The 18,712-nt window shown below is 54.2% G+C and overlaps 1 protein-coding gene and 1 long non-coding RNA gene across 4 annotated transcripts in view; one reads left to right on the plus strand and one right to left on the minus strand.

Moving 5' to 3' along the window:
• Positions 1-1,801: 1,801 nt before the first annotated feature.
• Positions 1,802-17,213, minus strand: CXCL12 (C-X-C motif chemokine ligand 12). 2 transcript variants are annotated; one of them, XM_006728200.3, is made up of 4 exons: positions 17,064-17,211; positions 12,793-12,910; positions 10,368-10,454; positions 1,802-5,056 (listed from the first exon to the last, which is right to left on the minus strand). In XM_006728200.3, the coding sequence occupies exons 1-4, from the start codon at positions 17,122-17,124 to the stop codon at positions 5,041-5,043; spliced, it is 282 nt and encodes a 93-aa protein (XP_006728263.1). In that variant the 5' UTR covers positions 17,125-17,211; the 3' UTR covers positions 1,802-5,040. The 2 variants fall into 2 exon arrangements, with proteins under 2 accessions (XP_006728263.1, XP_006728262.1); XM_006728199.3 differs by lacking the exon at positions 1,802-5,056 and adding an exon at positions 6,357-7,713 and having other exon boundaries at positions 17,064-17,213.
• The window catches only part of LOC145722179 (uncharacterized), a 73,467-nt gene continuing 70,904 nt past the window's right edge, over positions 16,150-18,712 (plus strand). For both annotated transcript variants that reach the window (XR_014146270.1, XR_014146271.1), the window contains exon 1: positions 16,150-16,233. This is a non-coding gene — a long non-coding RNA (uncharacterized LOC145722179). The remainder of the gene's footprint in view (positions 16,234-18,712) is intronic.

Here is an 18,712-nt window from a genome sequence, read left to right on the forward strand (position 1 = left end):
GTCAAATGTCTGTTAAACACCCACCGTGACGAGTCCTCTTTGAGGCACTGGGAACACGGCTCCCCCCATCCCCACCAGGACTCTGTGCAGTGCCTTGGGGGATGCCCTAGGGAGGGACTCCACCTGGGAACTCCATTTTCCCAGTTTGTTCTCGGGGGAGCTCTCGACAGGCTGATGATTACCTCACTACGAGTGATGTAGGCAAGTTGGGTCGGTGCTGGTGGGTGCGTTCAAGGATGGAAGAGAGCCTAGCCCCTAAACAGAATCTGTGCGCCTTTTGTGGGGGTGCTTAGGGGATGCCTCTGGGTCCTTTATCAGTCCCAATATGGCAGCAAGCACAAGCTTAAATGGTACCTCCTTGGAGTGCTAGCTGAAGTCCTATTTACCATGCTCTACCAAAAGGCTCATGTAATTGCAAGTCAGTCCCTTGGACTGCGGCCTCCATGAGCTCAGGGAGCAGGCCGTCCTGCTCCCCACAGCATCCAAACTGCCTCCTCCAGGGCCTGGTGCAGCTGCTGTCGGCCAACTGCACGGGGACCAGTAGCCCTGTGAAGCTACATCGTTCTGAAGAGTCAATATCATTCTGAATACTTGATACTTAACCCAGACGGTGTCGGTTCCTGGTGCCAGAAGTGTGGTGGCGTGTGCTGGGACCAGCACGCAAAGGTGCTCAGGGAACCTACAAGACCCAAACAAGAGGCTTCTCCCCGCCTGCTCACCTTTCAAAATCACCTCTAGCTCCAGGTATCTGAGCACTGCTGAGGCCTCAGGAGAGGCAGGTGGACCCCAGGAAACAGCAGGTGGAGAGGGAGCGAAGCATATCCTACCGGCGTCTAGTGTGCCCAACTCCTGGGGATGCTAAGCTTCTGGGTTAGAGCTGCGGAGGCTGGGACTCAGGGCAAGTGGTGTGTCTTAAGTCACGGAGGGAGCAGAGAAAAGACCTGGATCTGAGCACTGCTCTGCGACTCTGCAAAACCCACGCTCGTCCCCGGACACCATGCTGTCTCTTGCCATGGCCTCCTCGAATACTTCTTTCCTCCTCCAGTCCATCTGCAACTGAGCAACCACATCAAAGCCACCCTATAGAGAGCTGGGAGATTCCGAGCACAGGGGTAACGTGGTCATGTCTGGGCCAACGGGCAGAGGGTCTGAGGACAGAGCAATCTGGACTCAGACATTTGGGGCTTCTGCACTGGCCCCTCCTTTCCAGTGCGGTTGACTGTGGACCAGAAAAAATGTAGAAGAAAGTGTGACAGGCTGACCTCTATGAGGACAGAAGCCTATCAGGCTCACCGCCTGGTCAAGTATCCAGGGCAGTGCCGGTGGGCAGCTGTTGAGAGATTCAGTAAGTTTCCAGAAGGCCCCAGCGCAGGACAGAAAATACGCCCAGGGTGCTGGGTCCTTGATGGTGCCTTCAGGGACCAGCCGCTGTTGTCCTCCACTGGCCTGGGAAGTACCAAATGGAGGCTTCCTTCCCCACAGCTGACAGGCAACTATGTGGGCCCTTGCACAAAACCATCCCTTCTGGAGTAGAGGACTGGCTTGCCTTTAAGAAGGGATTCCAGCAAAACCAAGGACATTCAGAGAAAAGAGAGTGCCTTTCCCCCTGCTACGGATCAGTTGACTAGGAGAGGCAAGCATGCCCCCAGAATTTTCCTTAGGATTAGCGTGATTGCAATGGCCTGTTTTCCACTAACCAGTGCAGCTGGGATTACGCGACCCCTCCCGTGCTGGGTTGGAGGAAGAAAAACCGGGTTTGGAAAATTCCGAATGGCAACACTAATTTCAAACTGTTGGCTGCTACATTTGAATACATGTCTTTATTAGGAAAATTGTAAGTGCACATACATCTTTTCATTGATATGACTTCAAAGTAGAAATGGCTGTTTCTCAAAAGGAGTTGTTATTTGTTAAAAAAAAAAAAAAAAAGCACACCGCATACAGGAAGCTGCCTTCTCCTGGACCATTTTCACATTATCTGGGAGATGTATTTAAACAACACAAAATACAGTATTCATCACATTCAACACTGAACCCATCACTGCCCGGAGACTGAGAAGCCAGCGAGGTTACTGAAGCACGAGTAGCCTGGGAGTTTTTTTTCAACTTGGCCATGTCAGTGGTCTGCTTAGGGGACTTGCAGGTTTGTAGGGAGCATTTCCCAGGGATGGGGCTCCCTCGGAATGGGTCAGGGAGGATGGGTACAGGGACCCCACAATTCTCATCCTGCCGCAGAAGGGTGCACCGCCTGGGGCAGGGGTGGGGGTGATAAACTCCCCGTGGGGAGCCCATGGCCATAACATCAAGCAGCAGTCAGAAAAGGAAGGTCAAATCGGATCCAATGAAAAAGCTTACAAGTTATCTGGATCTCACATGGGGCGGGGGGTGGGGGAGAGGGGTGGGACTGCAACTTTTTGCTCTTCAGGCCCTCTGCTCCAAGCTGAACCTCCTTTCTCTGGAGGACAGGCGCACACGCAGAGGGTCCCCCTCCTGAGCCTCCTCGCTGGAGTCTCAGCACCTGAACAGGGCTGGACGAAGAACAGTACACACAACACATGGCGCAGATTCGGATATAAACACACAGCACTTCCGTGAGTCCCAGCCCCACCCCGGCCCCACAGCTGCCTGGGTCCTGATGCAAAGGCTGGCCAGGGAGGACAACCCTGGAGGTTACAAGGAGCCCAAGGGAAGGTCAGGTGGAGCAGCACTGGACAAGGAGTAACAGCTGGGTGACCCCTAATCAAGGGATGCACTTGACTTGTATTTTTAAAGCAAAAGGGGATCGGGAGAGCCTTTTCCTTTGCAAATAGACTATTTAAATGCATATTTGCTTTAGCTGGGCAGTCTCTGTTTAGGAGCAGATTGCAAGTAGGGCAATTGTTAGGCAGATAACTTTCCCTGTGGTTTCTACTCTTATCTATTTTTCCCTCTTTTGGGGAGAAAGGAATGATTCTTTATTTGACTGTAGTCAAGATTTAGGGCCATGTTTTTCTGGGAGTAACAGATTTAATGGTTCTGGTTCATGGATTCCAAAGGAGAGGACGGTTCCAAATTTTCCATCAGAGTTTTAAATATCTTGGATTACTTAGAAAATGCCCATCCCACTGGAAACTGGATCATTTCACGTATAGTTCAGGAGACCTGCAGTGACAGTTTAATTTCAAAAGAGGGTCCTGAGACCAGTTCCGTATTCCTTATAATTAATAAAGTTTCCTGTACTCTATTTTATTCAATATAACATAGCTGACTTGAAGATACAGATTTTTGTTTGGCTGATGGATTGTCTTTCTACCATGAAGATCCTATATAAAGGAATATTTATGGAATTGCTTTAAACATGTTACTGATAACCCAAAGATTATTACACCTAAAAACACCTACAATTCAAGATTATTTTACTATAATATACTTCCTGCATGTTATTTACAGTGTCCTGTCAATGGATACAGTTCCTAGTTTTGCCCTTCTTTTTTTCCGCTTTCTTACTTTAAAATTTTTTCCTGGGCTATTTAACCAAAGGGGCAAAGTATTAGACAAAATGTAAAACAAAGCACAATAAGCAAAAACCCCTCAAGTGCCCACCTGTTCAAAAAGTGAGATTTTTAAACTGTTTAATGCAAGTCTACAAACTGGTCTCAGTAAAGGGAAACACTCTACATGTTAAGGTTTTAACCTACTTTCCCAAACATCCCCTTTTCTAAGAGGAATGCCCTGCTGGATGTTCTGGAAGCACAAGATAACACTAGTGGCCAGGTCCAGAGGCCGCTGTACAAGGTAGCAAATGATGGAATTGCCAAGTGGGGAAAAAGATGAGGTTCGATTTTAATTGGGAAGGAATCTTCATGTCCAGGATTAACTGTTTTGTGGACCAGGTTTTCAAAAACCAAAAAAGAGTTGATTTTCACGTGATTGCCAAAAGAATCACGTGCTTGGCGAACGGAGACAAAACTCCCCATGGTTCCGAGATATGGACACCTGTGGGAGCATGGAGGGCGGGTGTATCTCCCAGGTCAACACTGCTGCAAACCGAATTCCCTTGGGCTCTGCGGATCCATCCTGGGTTTGTGATCAGTGGAGAAACCCAGGCTGCCTACCCGAGAGGCTCACAGCCCTAATCAGAAACCTGGTCAAAAGGCATCTCCTGACTGAGTCTTTGCATACAAGGAGCTGACTGTGCACACAGCGAGGACATTGGCTTTGAACAAGAACACAGGATTGGACAACAGACAATATTCCAAACAAGACACAGATGTGCACAGTGTTTTCAGAACCGGGTAACACGAGACATTTTGATTTGCTTCTTGGTGCCCAGTTTAAATTAAAGCTTTGGTCTTGAGAGAGTCTTTTTCCGGGTTGATGGAGACAGTCTTGGATACACATGATGATGGATGAGAGAGAGAATGATGGGAAGAATGTGATGGGATGTAGAGAAGAGCTGAGGATGAGGGGCGCATCTCCCCCTACCTTGGCCTCACACTCCTGCCTGTCTCAGCTTGGGGAAGCTCTGCCATGCTCACCGAAAGGGAAGACCCCAGCCCTCACTCTGGGGAAGGGTGAGGCTCCTGCCTGGCCCTCTAAACCTAACCCTTCTCCACCCCCTGCACGGGGCAGCCTTCACTAGGGTTTGGCCCAGGCCGACTGGCTCTGATACCTCCTGGTGGCTCTCCATCCTAGGACAGGATGATCGGGGGTCCCAGCCTGCACAGCTCAGGGAGATACAACACTCAGGAACCTCTGGCCAGGCAAGGGGCTCCATGGGAAAGATATTATAAGAAAGCAAGTAAAATAACGGCCTTAGTCTAAGTTCCTATCTGTCACCAGTGACATTGGATAATCAAACTAAATGAAGAATAAACACCATATATTTTGCTACATAATCAAATGGTGAAAGTAAGGCAAACTGTGCAAAACGAAGCCCTTGGAAATGCACTGGACCCTGCCTGGGTGCAGGGGAGCCGCTGCGGGCTCTTGCTAACACTGCTTTCAGACCCGGGCTCCTACTGTAAGGCTTCCTCAGGCGTCTGACCCCACCTGCGCCTCTCACATCTTGAACCTCCTGTTAACAAGAACAGAGGGAGACACCATTAAGGCGGGTTCCCACAGCGGCCAGGTCGCTCGCCTGAGACGCCGAGCCCCACGGCGGCAGGGCTCCCAACTCCTGACTTCCAAATCGCCGACTGTGCCTCCCTTCCGAGGCCCTGGGAAGGGGGAGCGTGGTGAGAGGCAGCGGGGGGGGGGGGGGGGGGGGGGGGCCTGAAGCGGAGGGATGGGTGGAAGGTGGGAAGTGGAGAAGACAGACGGGCGCGGGCAGCACGGGGCACAGCAGATGAACAAGAGCACACGGACAGACAGCATGGCACAGTGCTCACACGATAGGGCAGGCGGGGCGGCCAGGGCCCAGCACCCATGGAGGGCTGCCAGCCCCCCGCCCGAGCGTGGCCCCGTCTCACCCCGAGCCCGGAGGAGGCTGCCTGCTCCTCCGAGGCCTTGGCACCATCAACCACCTCCATGGACCCCCTGCCCTCCCGACTGGCCCCAGGGTCTCTTGGCCAGCATGGCGGGGGTGGCCCCAGGCAGCGCCGGAACCCAGTGCCATTCACTTGGCCCAGCTGCGTGAGTGCTGCCTAGTTTCAACCCACAACAGAATGGAGGCCGGCTCTCCACTCTTCCAGGGCACCACGCTGGCTTGTCAGATACAGTGAGGGCCACAGGACTGAGCTTGTTTGCTTTTCTTAACCTTGGGCCAACTGTCTGAGTCCCCGCAGCCCCAGCTCCCCCAGCAGGAGTGGGAGGCTCTGCTGTCCTGAGCACTGCAGAAAGCAGTCTGTCACCTCAGGGCAGCCATAGCTTGACCCCCCATGGCTAGATGGCGAGCAGCCCTCCATGGTGTCCAGGATGGACCTGCCACCCCTCTCTAGGCACAGGGATGTGCTGATCCTGCTGCAGGAAGAATGGAGAGCATGGGGCCACAGGTCTGACCGGCTCTGGGGTGCCTTTGTAAGAGGAGGACTACCCCAGCCCAGGTCCCCCAGACCAGGCCTGCTGCTGGCTTCCACAGAAGACTGCAGCCCTGGGCAGATCAGCAAACAGCCCAGTGCCTTCCGAGGCGGGGAGGGTGCCTTCTGCACGCCCAGGAGCAGGCCTGCTAAGCCCAGGGCTGGTGAGAGGGGCGCAGGCTGCGAGTCAGCCGGATAAAAGGGAGGGCGATGGGGACTAAAAGGTCTTTGGCTGCAGCACCCTAGCAGGACACTTCTCTAGTGGAGAAAAGGAATGCCCCCAGAGCTCTAGGTTGCCGTCACGGAGGAGGGCACTAAAGCACGAGGGACCAGTGCGCCAGGGGAGTCTGACAGGCGGGGACCTTGGATTTTCTTCTCCTGATTCCACCTGTTCTGTCCTCCAACCACTTCATCTTTCTGGGTCCACATACTGAATTATGACCAAGGGCCTGGGGTGCAGGGTGAATGTTTATGAGGGACAGGAGGATGGGGAGAACAGTCCAGATATGCGAGGTGTCCTCTTTCAAAGTACTACTGAAATCAGGGCCTTGCTCTCCCACGTGATTGCCCTCCTTCTGATCCAAATTAGAGAGACTAGGCAAGAAATCTTAAGACATAAATCTGTGGGTGGTATGAGGAAAGTTCTAGAACTTTCTAGAACACCATGTTCACTTTAAGCAGATATTTCCCATGAGTGAGGACTGAGGCAGCTGTGTGCTGGAACCTAATCGCACAGGGTCACAGAGCCTCTCCCGGCAGAAGGTGGGTGGGGATAGGCCCTTCACACAGTTCCTCCATGTCGGGGACCCGTTTAAAGAATCTATAAAGTGAATTGCCCGGCCCAGAGGCTCCCTGAGAAGTATTTTCCACAGCTGCTCCCTGGGAATGTGGAACTCCCACCTACTTTCCCCACCGGGTGTGCAGAAACCACCCCTGCTCAGAGGTAAAGCGGCTCTCACAGCCTCGGGCCTAGCGAGGGGCTGCTGGACAAGTCCCACCCCAGGCCGCAGAGGGGTGGAGGGCCAGGCAGCAGGCACTTGGGAAAAAAGAGTCAGTTAGCACCTGCAAAAGGCATGGCCACTGCTGCCCCACGGAGGCAGTGACGGGCGGCACCAGCAGCAGTCAAGGGGAGGGCAGGAGGCGCATGTCCCTTGCTGGCCGAGGCTCCCACTGCTGGGCTAGCGATGGCTCTGTGTAGCTGGGCAGCCACACCCTGGTCTCAGCAGGAAGGCAGATCGTGAGGGTGTGGGGCCGGGCGGGCTCCGGAGCCCTTCTGAGAGAGGGAGTGGAGGGCAGGGTGCGAGGCAGCCCAGGGCAAGGCTGGCGAGACCTGGGCCACTCCAGAGCCCCGAGCAGAGTCTCCTCGTCCCAGACCGCAGCCCCAGTCTCTGCACAACTACTTTCTTCATAACTTAGCAGACCAGGAAGGGCCTGAAAATGCACATAAATACAGGAGCCTGTGTGGCCACGGGAACGCTACTCCTCCACGGAGGTCTGAGCCCCTGCGCAGAAGGCGGGGCGGGGGGGGGGGGTCTGCCCTGGAGGAGGGTTAGAGCAAATTTACAAAGCGCCGGGGGAGACAAGAGCAGCGTGCACTGCGGTCCATCTCGAAGTGGCAGATAACTAGTTTTTCCTTTTCTGAGCAGCCTTTCTCTTCTTCTGTCGCTTCTTTTTTCCTATCTTTTCTCTTTTCCCCATTTTTTCTTCTCTGCGCCCCCTTAGATAAAATTAGTAGAACCATTAATGATCTTGAAATACACAGGGGTCTGTTTCAGTCTGCACAATTTTTTAACACTGCCCTGGGTGTCTGTTTAACTTTGTCTTCAGTCTTAGGCCTGGAGGCCCCTGGGCAAAGCACCGTCCATCAGTACTTCATTAAAATAAATCAGACATTTTCCCCAATTCAATGAAAAATGTTAGCTGGCCTTCCAGAACATCTGGGAACTGGTTACAGCCATGGGCCAAGGTATCAGCCTGGCCCTGGCTCCAGCTATCGCCTGAGGCTTCCAACCCTGAAGGGCATTCACATCTGAAAGGGTATGAAGTCACGCTCTGGGCCAGGCTGGACTTGGCCTTCTAACTCACCTCAATCCCACCTCCTCTGGCTTCCTTCCTTCTCAGCGCAGAGCTGAACTCTGCTGTAGCTACAAAAAAATACCTCCATTTCAAATCGAATCATGCGTTGCATTCAGGCAGCCATCCAGGAGAGGAGAAAGAAGGCGGGCCTGATCCCACCTTCTCCTTTCTGGATGCCTGGGGACACCCCTTGGGAATGACTGGGATTGTTCTGGAGAGCAAGGGAGAGAGCTGGTTAGCAGAATTTGATTAGAGCAACTGGCTCATGATTGTCACATTAAAATGATTCAAGCTGAATGGTATTTAATGATTTATGGGGTAAGGCCACCTGTTCCCATGAAAGCTTGCTATTAACCATGGCCTGGGATTACGGGATTTTTACATGGGTAAATGTGAAAGCTGGATATTATGAGAGTTGAGTCTCTGGAGATTACGTGGGGATGTTAGGAGAACCAAGGAAGAGGAGGAAGGAGAAGAGGAATTAGTGAGTCAAATATTATTCTTCAGAAAACTAGCACTGCGGTTTCCATTGGGTTAACAAAAAAAAAGGCACAAAAACTTGAGTGGCAGCTCTAATCTGCTCCTGAGCAAGGCCTACGCTCACAAGCGAAGTTGGCAGGAGGGATCTAAGGCACCTGACCAGCAGGCCACCTTACCTTCATCAACTCGACAAATGTATCTGAGCCCCATGTCTAACAGCTGATAGATTTTACTTCCGGTAAATAAATTCCCACGTACAGTAGGAGGTTGATACCATGAAACAATTAGCATTTTATTGCTAGTGCATATAATGTCACATTTGATACAATTTTAGTACAAGTGAAAAAATACACTGTGGCTAACATTAAAAAGCTGTAATCACATTTATAGATCATATATATTTCTTTACAAATTGCCAGTAGTTCAAGATAATAGAGAAATGTAACCTACTGACATTCATATGGCTCCACTTCAAATATATGAATTGTTCGACTATAAATATATTCTGAAATACATTTGTTTTCTAAAGAAACATAAAAAAAATGTGCACAAAAAATATATAAAAAAATGCCTTGCAAAAAGTTACAAATACCACCAGGCCCATCTGTGGATCACATTTATGCATGGAAATGTCACCTTGCCAACGTTTCTGATTGGAAACTGAAACCCTGCTGTGGTTTCAGGAGGAGGGGTTCGTGGCAAGAGGCTCATTTATTCATTTATTTTGTTCACTTCTGATTTCAGAGACCTCAGAGTTTCTAGAGCCTCCGTGGCCTATATGAGCCTCAGAGGCAATCACAGAAACCGAATTCCTCAAAACAAGTTCTCAGATGGAAAACTGCATTTGATTCTGCAAAGACCGGCCTTTCGAGGGAAGGCGGAGACATGATCTTCCACCCCCGGCCCCCCACCCCAGGAGAGGGCCAGCCCCATTCTGGAGAAGGCCAGAGAAGATTCTCACAGAGGGCCTGAGCAGGAGGGGAGGGCAAAGGGAGGAGGGGGCTGCAGGGCAGTGCTCTGGCAATCACCCTCCTCCCCACGGAGCATGTACAGAAATGAGAAGCAGAAGCAAGAGGAAAGCATGCTATTCATGTGGCACGGAGAGGCCTGGGAGTGGCCGGGAGGGGGTCTCTGAGCACAGTCCCCAGTGACAGTAGCTTCTACGTGGAGCCTAAAGATCCAACCCCTGAGCTGGAGAAAGGAGGTGGGGGCGGCGGCCGCTGCCTAGCGCTGGCCAGTATCTGAGTCACCTGGGGGGGGTGTCATTCCCGGAGGGGCACTCCTTACAGAGGCCACCCATAGCCTTCCTCCAAGCCTGCTGAGTCTGGAGGAAGGAGACTTCCTTCTAAGCTCCATGCTTGGCCATCACCTGACTGTGCCCAGATGCCCCGGGGGCAAGGAAGAAAAGTTCCAAAGCAAACCAAATACAGATCTTGAAGTAATCACTGATTTAAAAAAAAGATAATGGGAATGATGAGGATTGCGATGATCGGGAGAGAGCTGACAATGGGAAATGCTGTTGCGACAACATGATTTCTTAGAAAAACCCCAGCTATAAAACAGCCAATGCACAAGGGTCTGGGGCACAGGGGAATAAAAGCTGCAGGATCGTACCAGACACTATAAATGCGGATGTCTACATGCTGGGCAAACCTCAAGCCCGTTCCCAGGTCAGTGCACTACCCCCCCCCAAGGCACACCTGGTCCTCCCCATCCAGGCCATCCTCCCCCACACCTCGCCCTTCCATCTGCCATACGATGTTAGCTTTCCTCAAGTGGATCTAGCGGAAAGTCCTTTTTGGCTGTTGTGCTTACTTGTTTAAAGCTTTCTCCAGGTATTCCTGAATCCACTTCAATTTCGGGTCAATGCACACTTGTCTATTGTTGTTCTTCAGCCTTGCCCTGCCAAAAGAGAAGAGACCACAGTGTGCCGCTGAATGGAAGGAGGCGTTGTCGTGATCTGGACCCTGGCTCATCAGACACCCACGTCAGGGCCCTCACGAGCACCAGGGCCCCACGTGGCAGGCTCAGGGTCAGGAGGAACTCAAGGTGGGGAAACACGTCCCTAGCAGTGGGCCAAGTCATACCGCAGAGATAAGGGAAGGTGGAACGTGTCTTCACAGTGGAGTCCGGGGACAGCGCACGCCAGGGAACATCTGAGTTGGCCTTTGAAGGATGCGGAGGAGCTGGGCAAGTGGAATAGGGGGGGAGGGAAAAGCAAGAGCAAGGGCATCAAAGGGGGTAAGTGCACGGAGGATGTGCAGGAAGATGGGCTGCCGGAGAGGCAGGTGGCCAGATGTTAGGGCAAAAGAGCGGGACTTTCTCTGCAAGATTATGGGTACTTACGCTGGAGAGGGACAAAGGCAGATTTTTATTTGGATAGATCATCTTGAAAGTACATGGGAGACAGACTTAAGAGTGAGCCTGGAAGTAGGAGATTTGAAAAGAGGTACTGCAATAGTCTGGGGAAGAGAGGCCACAGGGTATGAGGGAGGGACAGTGCGGGTGGGGGTGACAGGACAGTGAGGGAGGGACAGTGTGGGTGGGGGGTGACAGGACAGTGAGGGAGGGACAGTGCGGGGGAGGGTGACAGGACAGTGGGGGAGGGACAATGCGGGTGGGAGGTGACAGGATAGTGAAGGAGGGACAGTGCGGGGGAGGGTGACAGGACAGTGAGGGAGGGACAGTGTGGGTGGGGGGGTGACAGGACAGTGGGGGAGGGACAGTGCAGGTAATTTGCCAGAAAGTGATTTCCAGAGAGATTTTACAGGTTCACTGAATGCTCCATGGTTGCATTTGTTTTTTAAAAAATCACAGGGCACTTTCCTCCCGCTACTCAGCTCCACTCACACCTCCTCACCCGACACCTCCTGGGGGCAGACTGGACTTATCTCCGGGTCCCCCTCCATCAAGCCCTGGGTACCAGTAACCTCAAGCAGCCTGAGGACTCCCCTGCCCAGCCACTCATGGGTGTGTGAGGACAACTCAGGCCAGCATAGTGGCTTGGGGACACCCAGGGGAATCATGCAGCCTGCCTGTGAAGTGAATGACATGCGCAGAGGAAGGGTGTGATTCTGTGTCTGCCCAGACCTGCAAATTATATCCGGCTTCTTTCACTTCAAGGTGCATTCTTAGCATGTGCACCGGCGTAATCTGAACTGCAGAGCAGGTCTATGGAGCTAAATTCAGTATCTGATAAAATACTTCTCAAAGGAGAGAGAGTATTTTATTGTAAGCAAAGTCAGTGAAAAAACATTCATCTTCCAGTGGCCTAAAACACCCTTTAAATGACAAACACATTCAAGACAGCTAAGGCTGGCAAAAAGAAGACAAAATCGAACTTAAAATAGTTGGTGTTGGGGTGCAAAGGCTTCAGGAAGTTGCAGCCTGCCTTCCCACTGCTGTGTCCCCACCCCATTCTCAGCACTGGAACTTCTCAGGAGGTGAGCTCCTCGTAAGAGACCCTGAGCCTCAGCACCCCTGCGTCTATACACATAACCACACTCGCTGGGTGCAAGCACGGTGCATTCGAGCTCACGGGGGCCAAGCAATGAGCAGCTGTGCGAGGCTCTCTTGCTGAACCTCACCCAGCCTCCTGCACCCCGGGCGAGAGGTTTTCATGTGTTCTCTAGGTGTAATTTTCATTTGTCTCCTTTCCCACACAAATGACATCAAACATCAGCAGTTGCCATCAACACCAGCAAGAACAAAAATTCATGTGTTGTGTTTGAGAAAAAGCAGTTAAGTGAGCTGAAAAGTTTGAGTTTTACCCAACGGTTAAAGACCACTTAACCTGAACTGGGGTCTTGTGAGATTCCGCTATGTGATGAGGATGGATTTAGAACACTGAAACCTGGAACCTGGCAGGACAGACCACCGTGATCGGCAGAGAGCTGTCTAATTTATGGGACTTCAGCAGAAACTCCTTGCTTCTCTGGTCTGGAGGCATCCCACTGTACTGTCATCTACTATGCTAAAGGAGGAAATTTGGGAAAGAAAAAAAAAAAAAAAGGAGGCAAGAACCAGGAGCACAGCAGGGCGCCAAGGGAAGAGTGTCTTTTGAAACTCCTGCCTGGTAGCTTACGCAAAGGCCTCCTGGTAATCACAGCTGCCTCTAATTATGCCAACTTCAAGGCTGGCCGCTCAGCATGGGTCAATTCTCTAGCTTTTACAAGTTTTGCGTTAGGGGCTACTATACCCACTAAGATGCAACACTCCTGAAAATGATGTTCAGACTTACACGATCTGAAGGGCACAGTTCGGAGTGTTGAGGATTTTGAGATGCTTGACGTTGGCTCTGGCAATGTGGCTCTCGAAGAATCGGCAAGGACATCTGTAGCTCAGGCTGACCGGTTTCCCTAGAAGAGGTAGTGAAAACAGGGCAGTTTGTTACGATCCTGCTGGACCTTGGGGATACATGTGTGTATGGGTCCATGGCTGAGGGTTAAGGTGGTGGAATGATGTTTAGGATCAAGAGCCATGGGACGAGTCACGGGGGCATCCTTGCTAAGAGCTCTTGGGCAGCACAGTGAGCTCTGGGGGTAGGCCCAGCTTCCATAGGGCCAGAGGGCAAATGGAGCTGTAGAGAGCTGGACCCTAGGAGACTGGGGAATTAAAAGAAACGGCCCCTTGCTCAGGCATTTTAAGATAAAATATACTAATCCCAGGAGAGAATTGTTTCAGTCCAAGGTACTGGGGTTCCCAGTTAATCTCTGCAAAATAAACTCCTCCAGGGCCAACTAAGAAAGCCCTCCTTACTCAGGGAAGGAGGAGGGGGAAGCAGGAGGCTCCAGGCTCTCCCTTGTCCCAGGAGCCACTGTAGTTCCCCAGGGGAATGCTGCCCCCTCCCCCCTTCCCCCTCCTGCAACCCTCTCCCCTCACATTCACCTTAAGCCCAGGCAACCACAAAAGAATCCTGGCAGGCTTCCTACCTGGGAGCCCTTGGAGGGCAGGCCTAGGGCCCACCTTCTCCCCAGCACTCCCCTGAAGGCAGGGAGATTATCAGGGCTGGAGTCAAATGTGGCTTTCATTGTGCAGAGATGCTACAGCCTCCTGGGTTATATTACCTCTTTGTTTGCCAATTCACCAATTTGCAAAATGCCATAATTGACACTCATTAGTTTAAATAAGCGAAGGGCTCCTGCGGAACCCACCACTCACCCTCTAAGTCTAGACTTGCAAGCCTTCGGGGGCTGGGATCTTTGTGGGTTCTTTTTTTCTTTTGGGCAGATTTTATCCAAGCCCTTCTTAATACCCCAAATTATTTGAATTTGTGGATCCTTTCATCAGGGATTAAATGTATGTCTGAGAATATTCAGTCCAGAGATTAAAAAAAAAAAAAAGTCTGCCTGTTTACAGAGCTCCCAGAGGCCTCCTGCTGGTCCTGAAGTTCTGCACTTTGGGGCGAGAGAGCTGGGGAAGCTGCAGGAAACCTTGTAAGTAAGGGACTTCATTCTCCTAAAGGCTGCGTTCAGTTGAGAGATGGCAGGGTCTGCAAACAGCAGCCTATTTAGCCACCAAGTCAGGGAAAAAGCAGACCACCTGGCCCCTTAGGATCAAACGTGGTTCCCTAAAAACCGGTAAGGAGAAAGCCTGGCTTCAGGGTGCTCAGACTCAGGGTACTGGAGAGCACCCGGAGCAGCCTTCGCTGTATACCTGACTCCAGAAAGTCTCTGCTGGGCTGGCCTTCAGCCAGGGCACCCAGTCCCTGCAGGGGAAGCTACTACTGCCCTGCCCTTACCGCCCTGTAACCAGATCGCCTGGGAAAGGGACCCCAGGGCTGGGGGCTGGGGGCTGGGTGATCAGGGTAAAGGAAAAGCAGAAGCCAAAAGTCTCCCCTCTGAGTGTCCCGCCTCCATTCTCCCTGGAATTCTCCTGGGTCCTCCTGAGCTGAGCGGGGACTGGAGAATTGGGCTTGGGCGGTGACACAGGAAGGGTCTCAGCAAGCTGAAAGGTACACAGGGCGAGTGCTTCAGCCGGTGGGGGCTGCTGCTCTCCCGGGTCGGGGGTCAGCAAGCTAGTCTGGCTCCGCTAAGCCAGTAGTGGAGATCAGGCCAGAAATCAGAGCTGATTCTGAGCTCAAAACACAGGCTTTCTTTTCTCTTCTTTTCCCCCTCCACCCCCTGGGATTATCCATTTCCTTCAAAGGCAATTCTTATTCCTGCTCCCAGGACCCAGTTGCCTGACTGGCAAGTGGGGACTTTCAACAGGTTTTTTAAAGTGACAGAGCACCAAGGGCTCTTACCAAGAGGACGCATTGCTGTGTCCATCTGTGTCCTCTCCTCCAGCTTTTTGTCAATATTACTAACTTTCCCAGCTGGTTTGGAGGTGACTCTGATTGGCCTAGATGTTACTGGGTTGGGAGCTGGTGAACTTGGCTCTGTTCAAGAGCAGTTCCAAGAGAACCTTCCACTCTAACGCAGGAACAGGAGCCCTGGCCAGTCTCTCCAACCTGGCCTCAGAATGGAGCCCACCCTGGATTTAACCCCTGAAAGCCCAGGGCATCCAGGGGCCCCGCTGCTTGGCTGAGGTCAGCCAGTGGAGGGAGGGCAGCAGCCTGATCCTGACCCTGAACAAGGGTGTCTCCAAGGGCAGCTCTGGAACTCAGTATGGACACACAGGCTCCAGAAGGTCAAAGAGTACATTCCAGCCTATGAATGCAAGGAGAAGCAGACCGGCCTCGAGCCCAGGACCCTGTCCTGGCCACTTGGCTACCAAGAGGGCAACTCAAAGAGGCAAGCAACCAACCCTTCCCAGGATCAGGATGAGTCTGTTAATGAGACCGTTACTCCCTCTGTGCTCCTTCTTGGTCAACCATGCCTAGGATTCAATGACCTGGGTGGGTGCCCACATTCCCATACTTTCTGCAGCTCCCCAGGGAAGGGGCGGCAGCACCATCTCCCTAGAGAGGTGCATGATGACCACTCCACTCTCACCAGACACTGAATTGTTAATGCTCAAACCAGAGTGTCTCCCATGACCTAGGGGGTCAGCGTGGAGACTCAGCTTCGCATACTTTTTCGGCTAGGCAGTAAAATCCAAATTGCCTTCCATCCAGTCCCTCTGCAGCTCTGCCAAGCAACTTGCTACATTCCCCCCCACACACAGACACACACACTTCGGTCTCGAACTCACAACCCTGAGATCAAAACCTGAGACGCTCAACCAAGAAGCCACCCAGGTGCCCCTTCAGTTGCTACACTTTTAAAAAACACTCCCCAGGCAGTCAGCGGTGAGCCCCTGGTAGTCCTGGCCCTGCTGCCTGGCCCAGACACATGCATGGTCACCTCACCCACACTGACTTCCAGTCCACCGCCTGCCAGGATGCAGAGGAGGGTCGGCGGCTGGAACCCAGCCTAGGGCTGTGGGGACTCAGGCCCTGCTTGGACCGTGGCTGCCCCAAGAGCGCTCCGAGTGTCCTTCAGCCCTTCGCAGGGTTTGTTGGCAACTTCGCAGCCAAGAAAGGACAGCGTGGCCTGGCGAACATGGCTTGTTTTGTGTGTTTAAAGACAACAGTTTATTTTGGTTTGCAGCAGTGGTGTCCTGTGACAGGTCAGCGAGGTTTCTCTCAAGCTTCAAAAGAAAAAAAAAGCGCTCTCCCTCTCGCAGTGAAACAGGACACCACCTCTCCCAGTGGCCTAAGGCCTTGGCGATTGAACTCTGCGGCAGCGCTCCTTCTGAGGTAAGAGCGATGGCTTGGCCGGTGACAAAGGCGCCAGCCTGCAGGTGTGTTTGGGGGACCGGGGAGGGGCATGAGCGACCCTGGCGGCCCCTGGGCCTCTCTTCGGTGGCCCCGGGAAGAGGCCGGGAAGCAGGCTGGACGCGCGCCCGGGTTCGCCGCGGCGCTGCGGCCCGCGGAGCTGTGCAGAAGCGCGGCCGGGCGGGGGGCGCAGACCCGACAGCTGCTCGGTTTGGCTCGCCCTCGGAGCCTCGCTAGGGTGGGTGCGGAGAGAGGGCCAGCCTCGCCCGGAGGGGACGCCGCGCAGCAGCCCCCGACCGCGCCGCCGCCACGCGCGCGTCGCGATGCGAGACAGGCTTTGGCGAAGCGCTCTCTCGCACACGCATCTCCCGCACCCGGCGCAGCGGGGCCTCGGAGTCCGTGCGCGCGGAGAAACCGAGCCGCGCGCTGGGGGGCACGGGCTGGGAGACGGTGGGCGCGCCACCCCCCGGGCCCCGCGGCTCTCGGCTCCGCTCTACTCCCCGGCGCTCCTGGAGCGCTCCTGCCCAGGGATCCTGCCCGACCCTGTGCTGCCTGCCGCTCGAGTCTGGCGGCCGCCCACCGTCCCGGACCCGAGCCCCGCTGCGGAGCGCGAAGCTTCAGCGCGGGTGGTGGCTGCTACGCCTGGGGCTTCCAGCGCCGCACCCCGAGGGAGCGCGCCCCGCGAAGGGGGCTGCCTCGACCTCCCCTGTGCGAAGCGGCGCGAACTGGGTTCGCTCGGGACAGCGCGGGCAGAGGAGCCGCGGCCCCGCACGGAGCCCGGCGCCCACGCCTCCGCCGCCGAGCGCACTCACCGTCGCTGAGGCACAGCGCAACCAGCACGATGGCCAGCACGACGACGACCTTGGCATTCATGGCACCGGCGGGCGGCTGGCGGACTCAGGAGGGACGCGGAGCGCACGCGGTGGCGGAGAGTGAAAGTGCGGCGGCGGGAGGCGCGCGCCTGGCACTTTAGAGGCGAGAGCGGGGCGGGGCGGGGCGGGGCGCGCGGGCGAGGGGCGGGCCTGGAGCGGCAGCCCGGCGGCGGCGGGGGGCTCGGGCGCGCGTCCCCCTCCCACACGGCCGCCCCTCCTGTCCCCTCCCCGTCCCCTCCGCGCCCGGGGTGCTCCGGCGGCTGCGGTGCGCTCCGGCCTCTGACCTTCTCCGGTTGCGCGGGGCCCCCTGCTCCGGTCAGGCTCGACTTGCAGCGAGGGAACCCAGCCGCGCGGTGAGCCTGGGCTAAAGGCTAGTTATCGTGCCCACTTAGCAGGTGGACAGATGGAGTCCAGGGGCGGGACCTGAATGAGGACCAATGATAAACAAGTCGATGTGTGCCGGCGAGGCCCGAGGTAGCTAAGAGCGTCGCGTTTCTGGAGTCTTAGAACCTGGAGGTGGCCACCGGCCCCGGGCTCGCTGCGCTGTGGCCCCGCAGGCTCCGCCTAAGGGAAGGAGACCAGTCTTTGCAGAAGGAGCGAATGCCATCCCAAGCCAACGCTATCACTTAGTAGCCAAGCCTCAGTTTTCTCACCTGTAAAACTGCGACTCTAAAATAGAGTGCTGTGTCGCCGAGAGGAAACAAAATCAGTCCGCTCTGCGGCTCGGTGAATTTAACCTGAACTCTAAGTAAGCGTGAATGTACTTGGCTCGCTGTGCCTCTGTGCTCTCAACTGTGAAATGGGCTGACCACAGGTCCCACCAGCCGAGTGTAACTGGGGGAAATGATTGAGACTCCTTTCTCCGCCATGAAGTGTTCACCATTGAGTCCGGCATATAGTACTTAATAAATGGAAGCTAGAATAATTGTTTAAACTTCAGCATTTTCTCCCTCTCCCACTGAATGCCCTGCGCGACCCAAAGTGTTGAGAGAACTCCCCCCTCTTCCCCTCTCCCTTCTGCCCCAGGACAGTACTCCCGGCATCGGCCTTTCTGGTCCACAAAACGAGTAATCCCTGGGCGGTGTCTGAACTCTTGGCAGGCCCTGCCCCAACCTGGACACCCGGAGACGGCCCCAGCCTAGCAGGGAGGGGTGCAGGCAGGCGGCCCAGGAGGCGCAGGGATGAGAGGAGCACGCTTTGGGGCCTCACTAGTGACCACAGGGTGCTCCAGCCATCTCCTCTTGCCCTAGTAGGCATAACCAGACAGTGCAGTGAATTCTATACCAGGCCCCATCCAAGGAGCGCGCGGTGGGGACAGGTCTCTGTACCTGGGAAGTCCGGTAGTCCGGACCATAGGGGGAATGGGCAGAGCCCTCGGGGCCTGGGCTCAGTAGCTCCAGCCGGGGGCCACAGGAGGGGGCGGTCAACAGAAAGCTGCAAGAGCTCTGGACTCAGGTCGTGAGGATGGGTGTCTTTTGTGTCTTTTTTTTCCAAAACTATTTTCACGCCCAATTACATGCCCTGTGAACTTCATCTATTCATTCATTCACTCCAGGCCGAGCTCACTTCTGGGCACTGGGCGTAAAGCC

Source organism: Leptonychotes weddellii, chromosome 6, assembly GCF_054177405.1.
Source record: "Leptonychotes weddellii isolate Sample4059 chromosome 6, ASM5417740v2, whole genome shotgun sequence".
Lineage (NCBI taxonomy): Eukaryota > Metazoa > Chordata > Mammalia > Carnivora > Phocidae > Leptonychotes > Leptonychotes weddellii.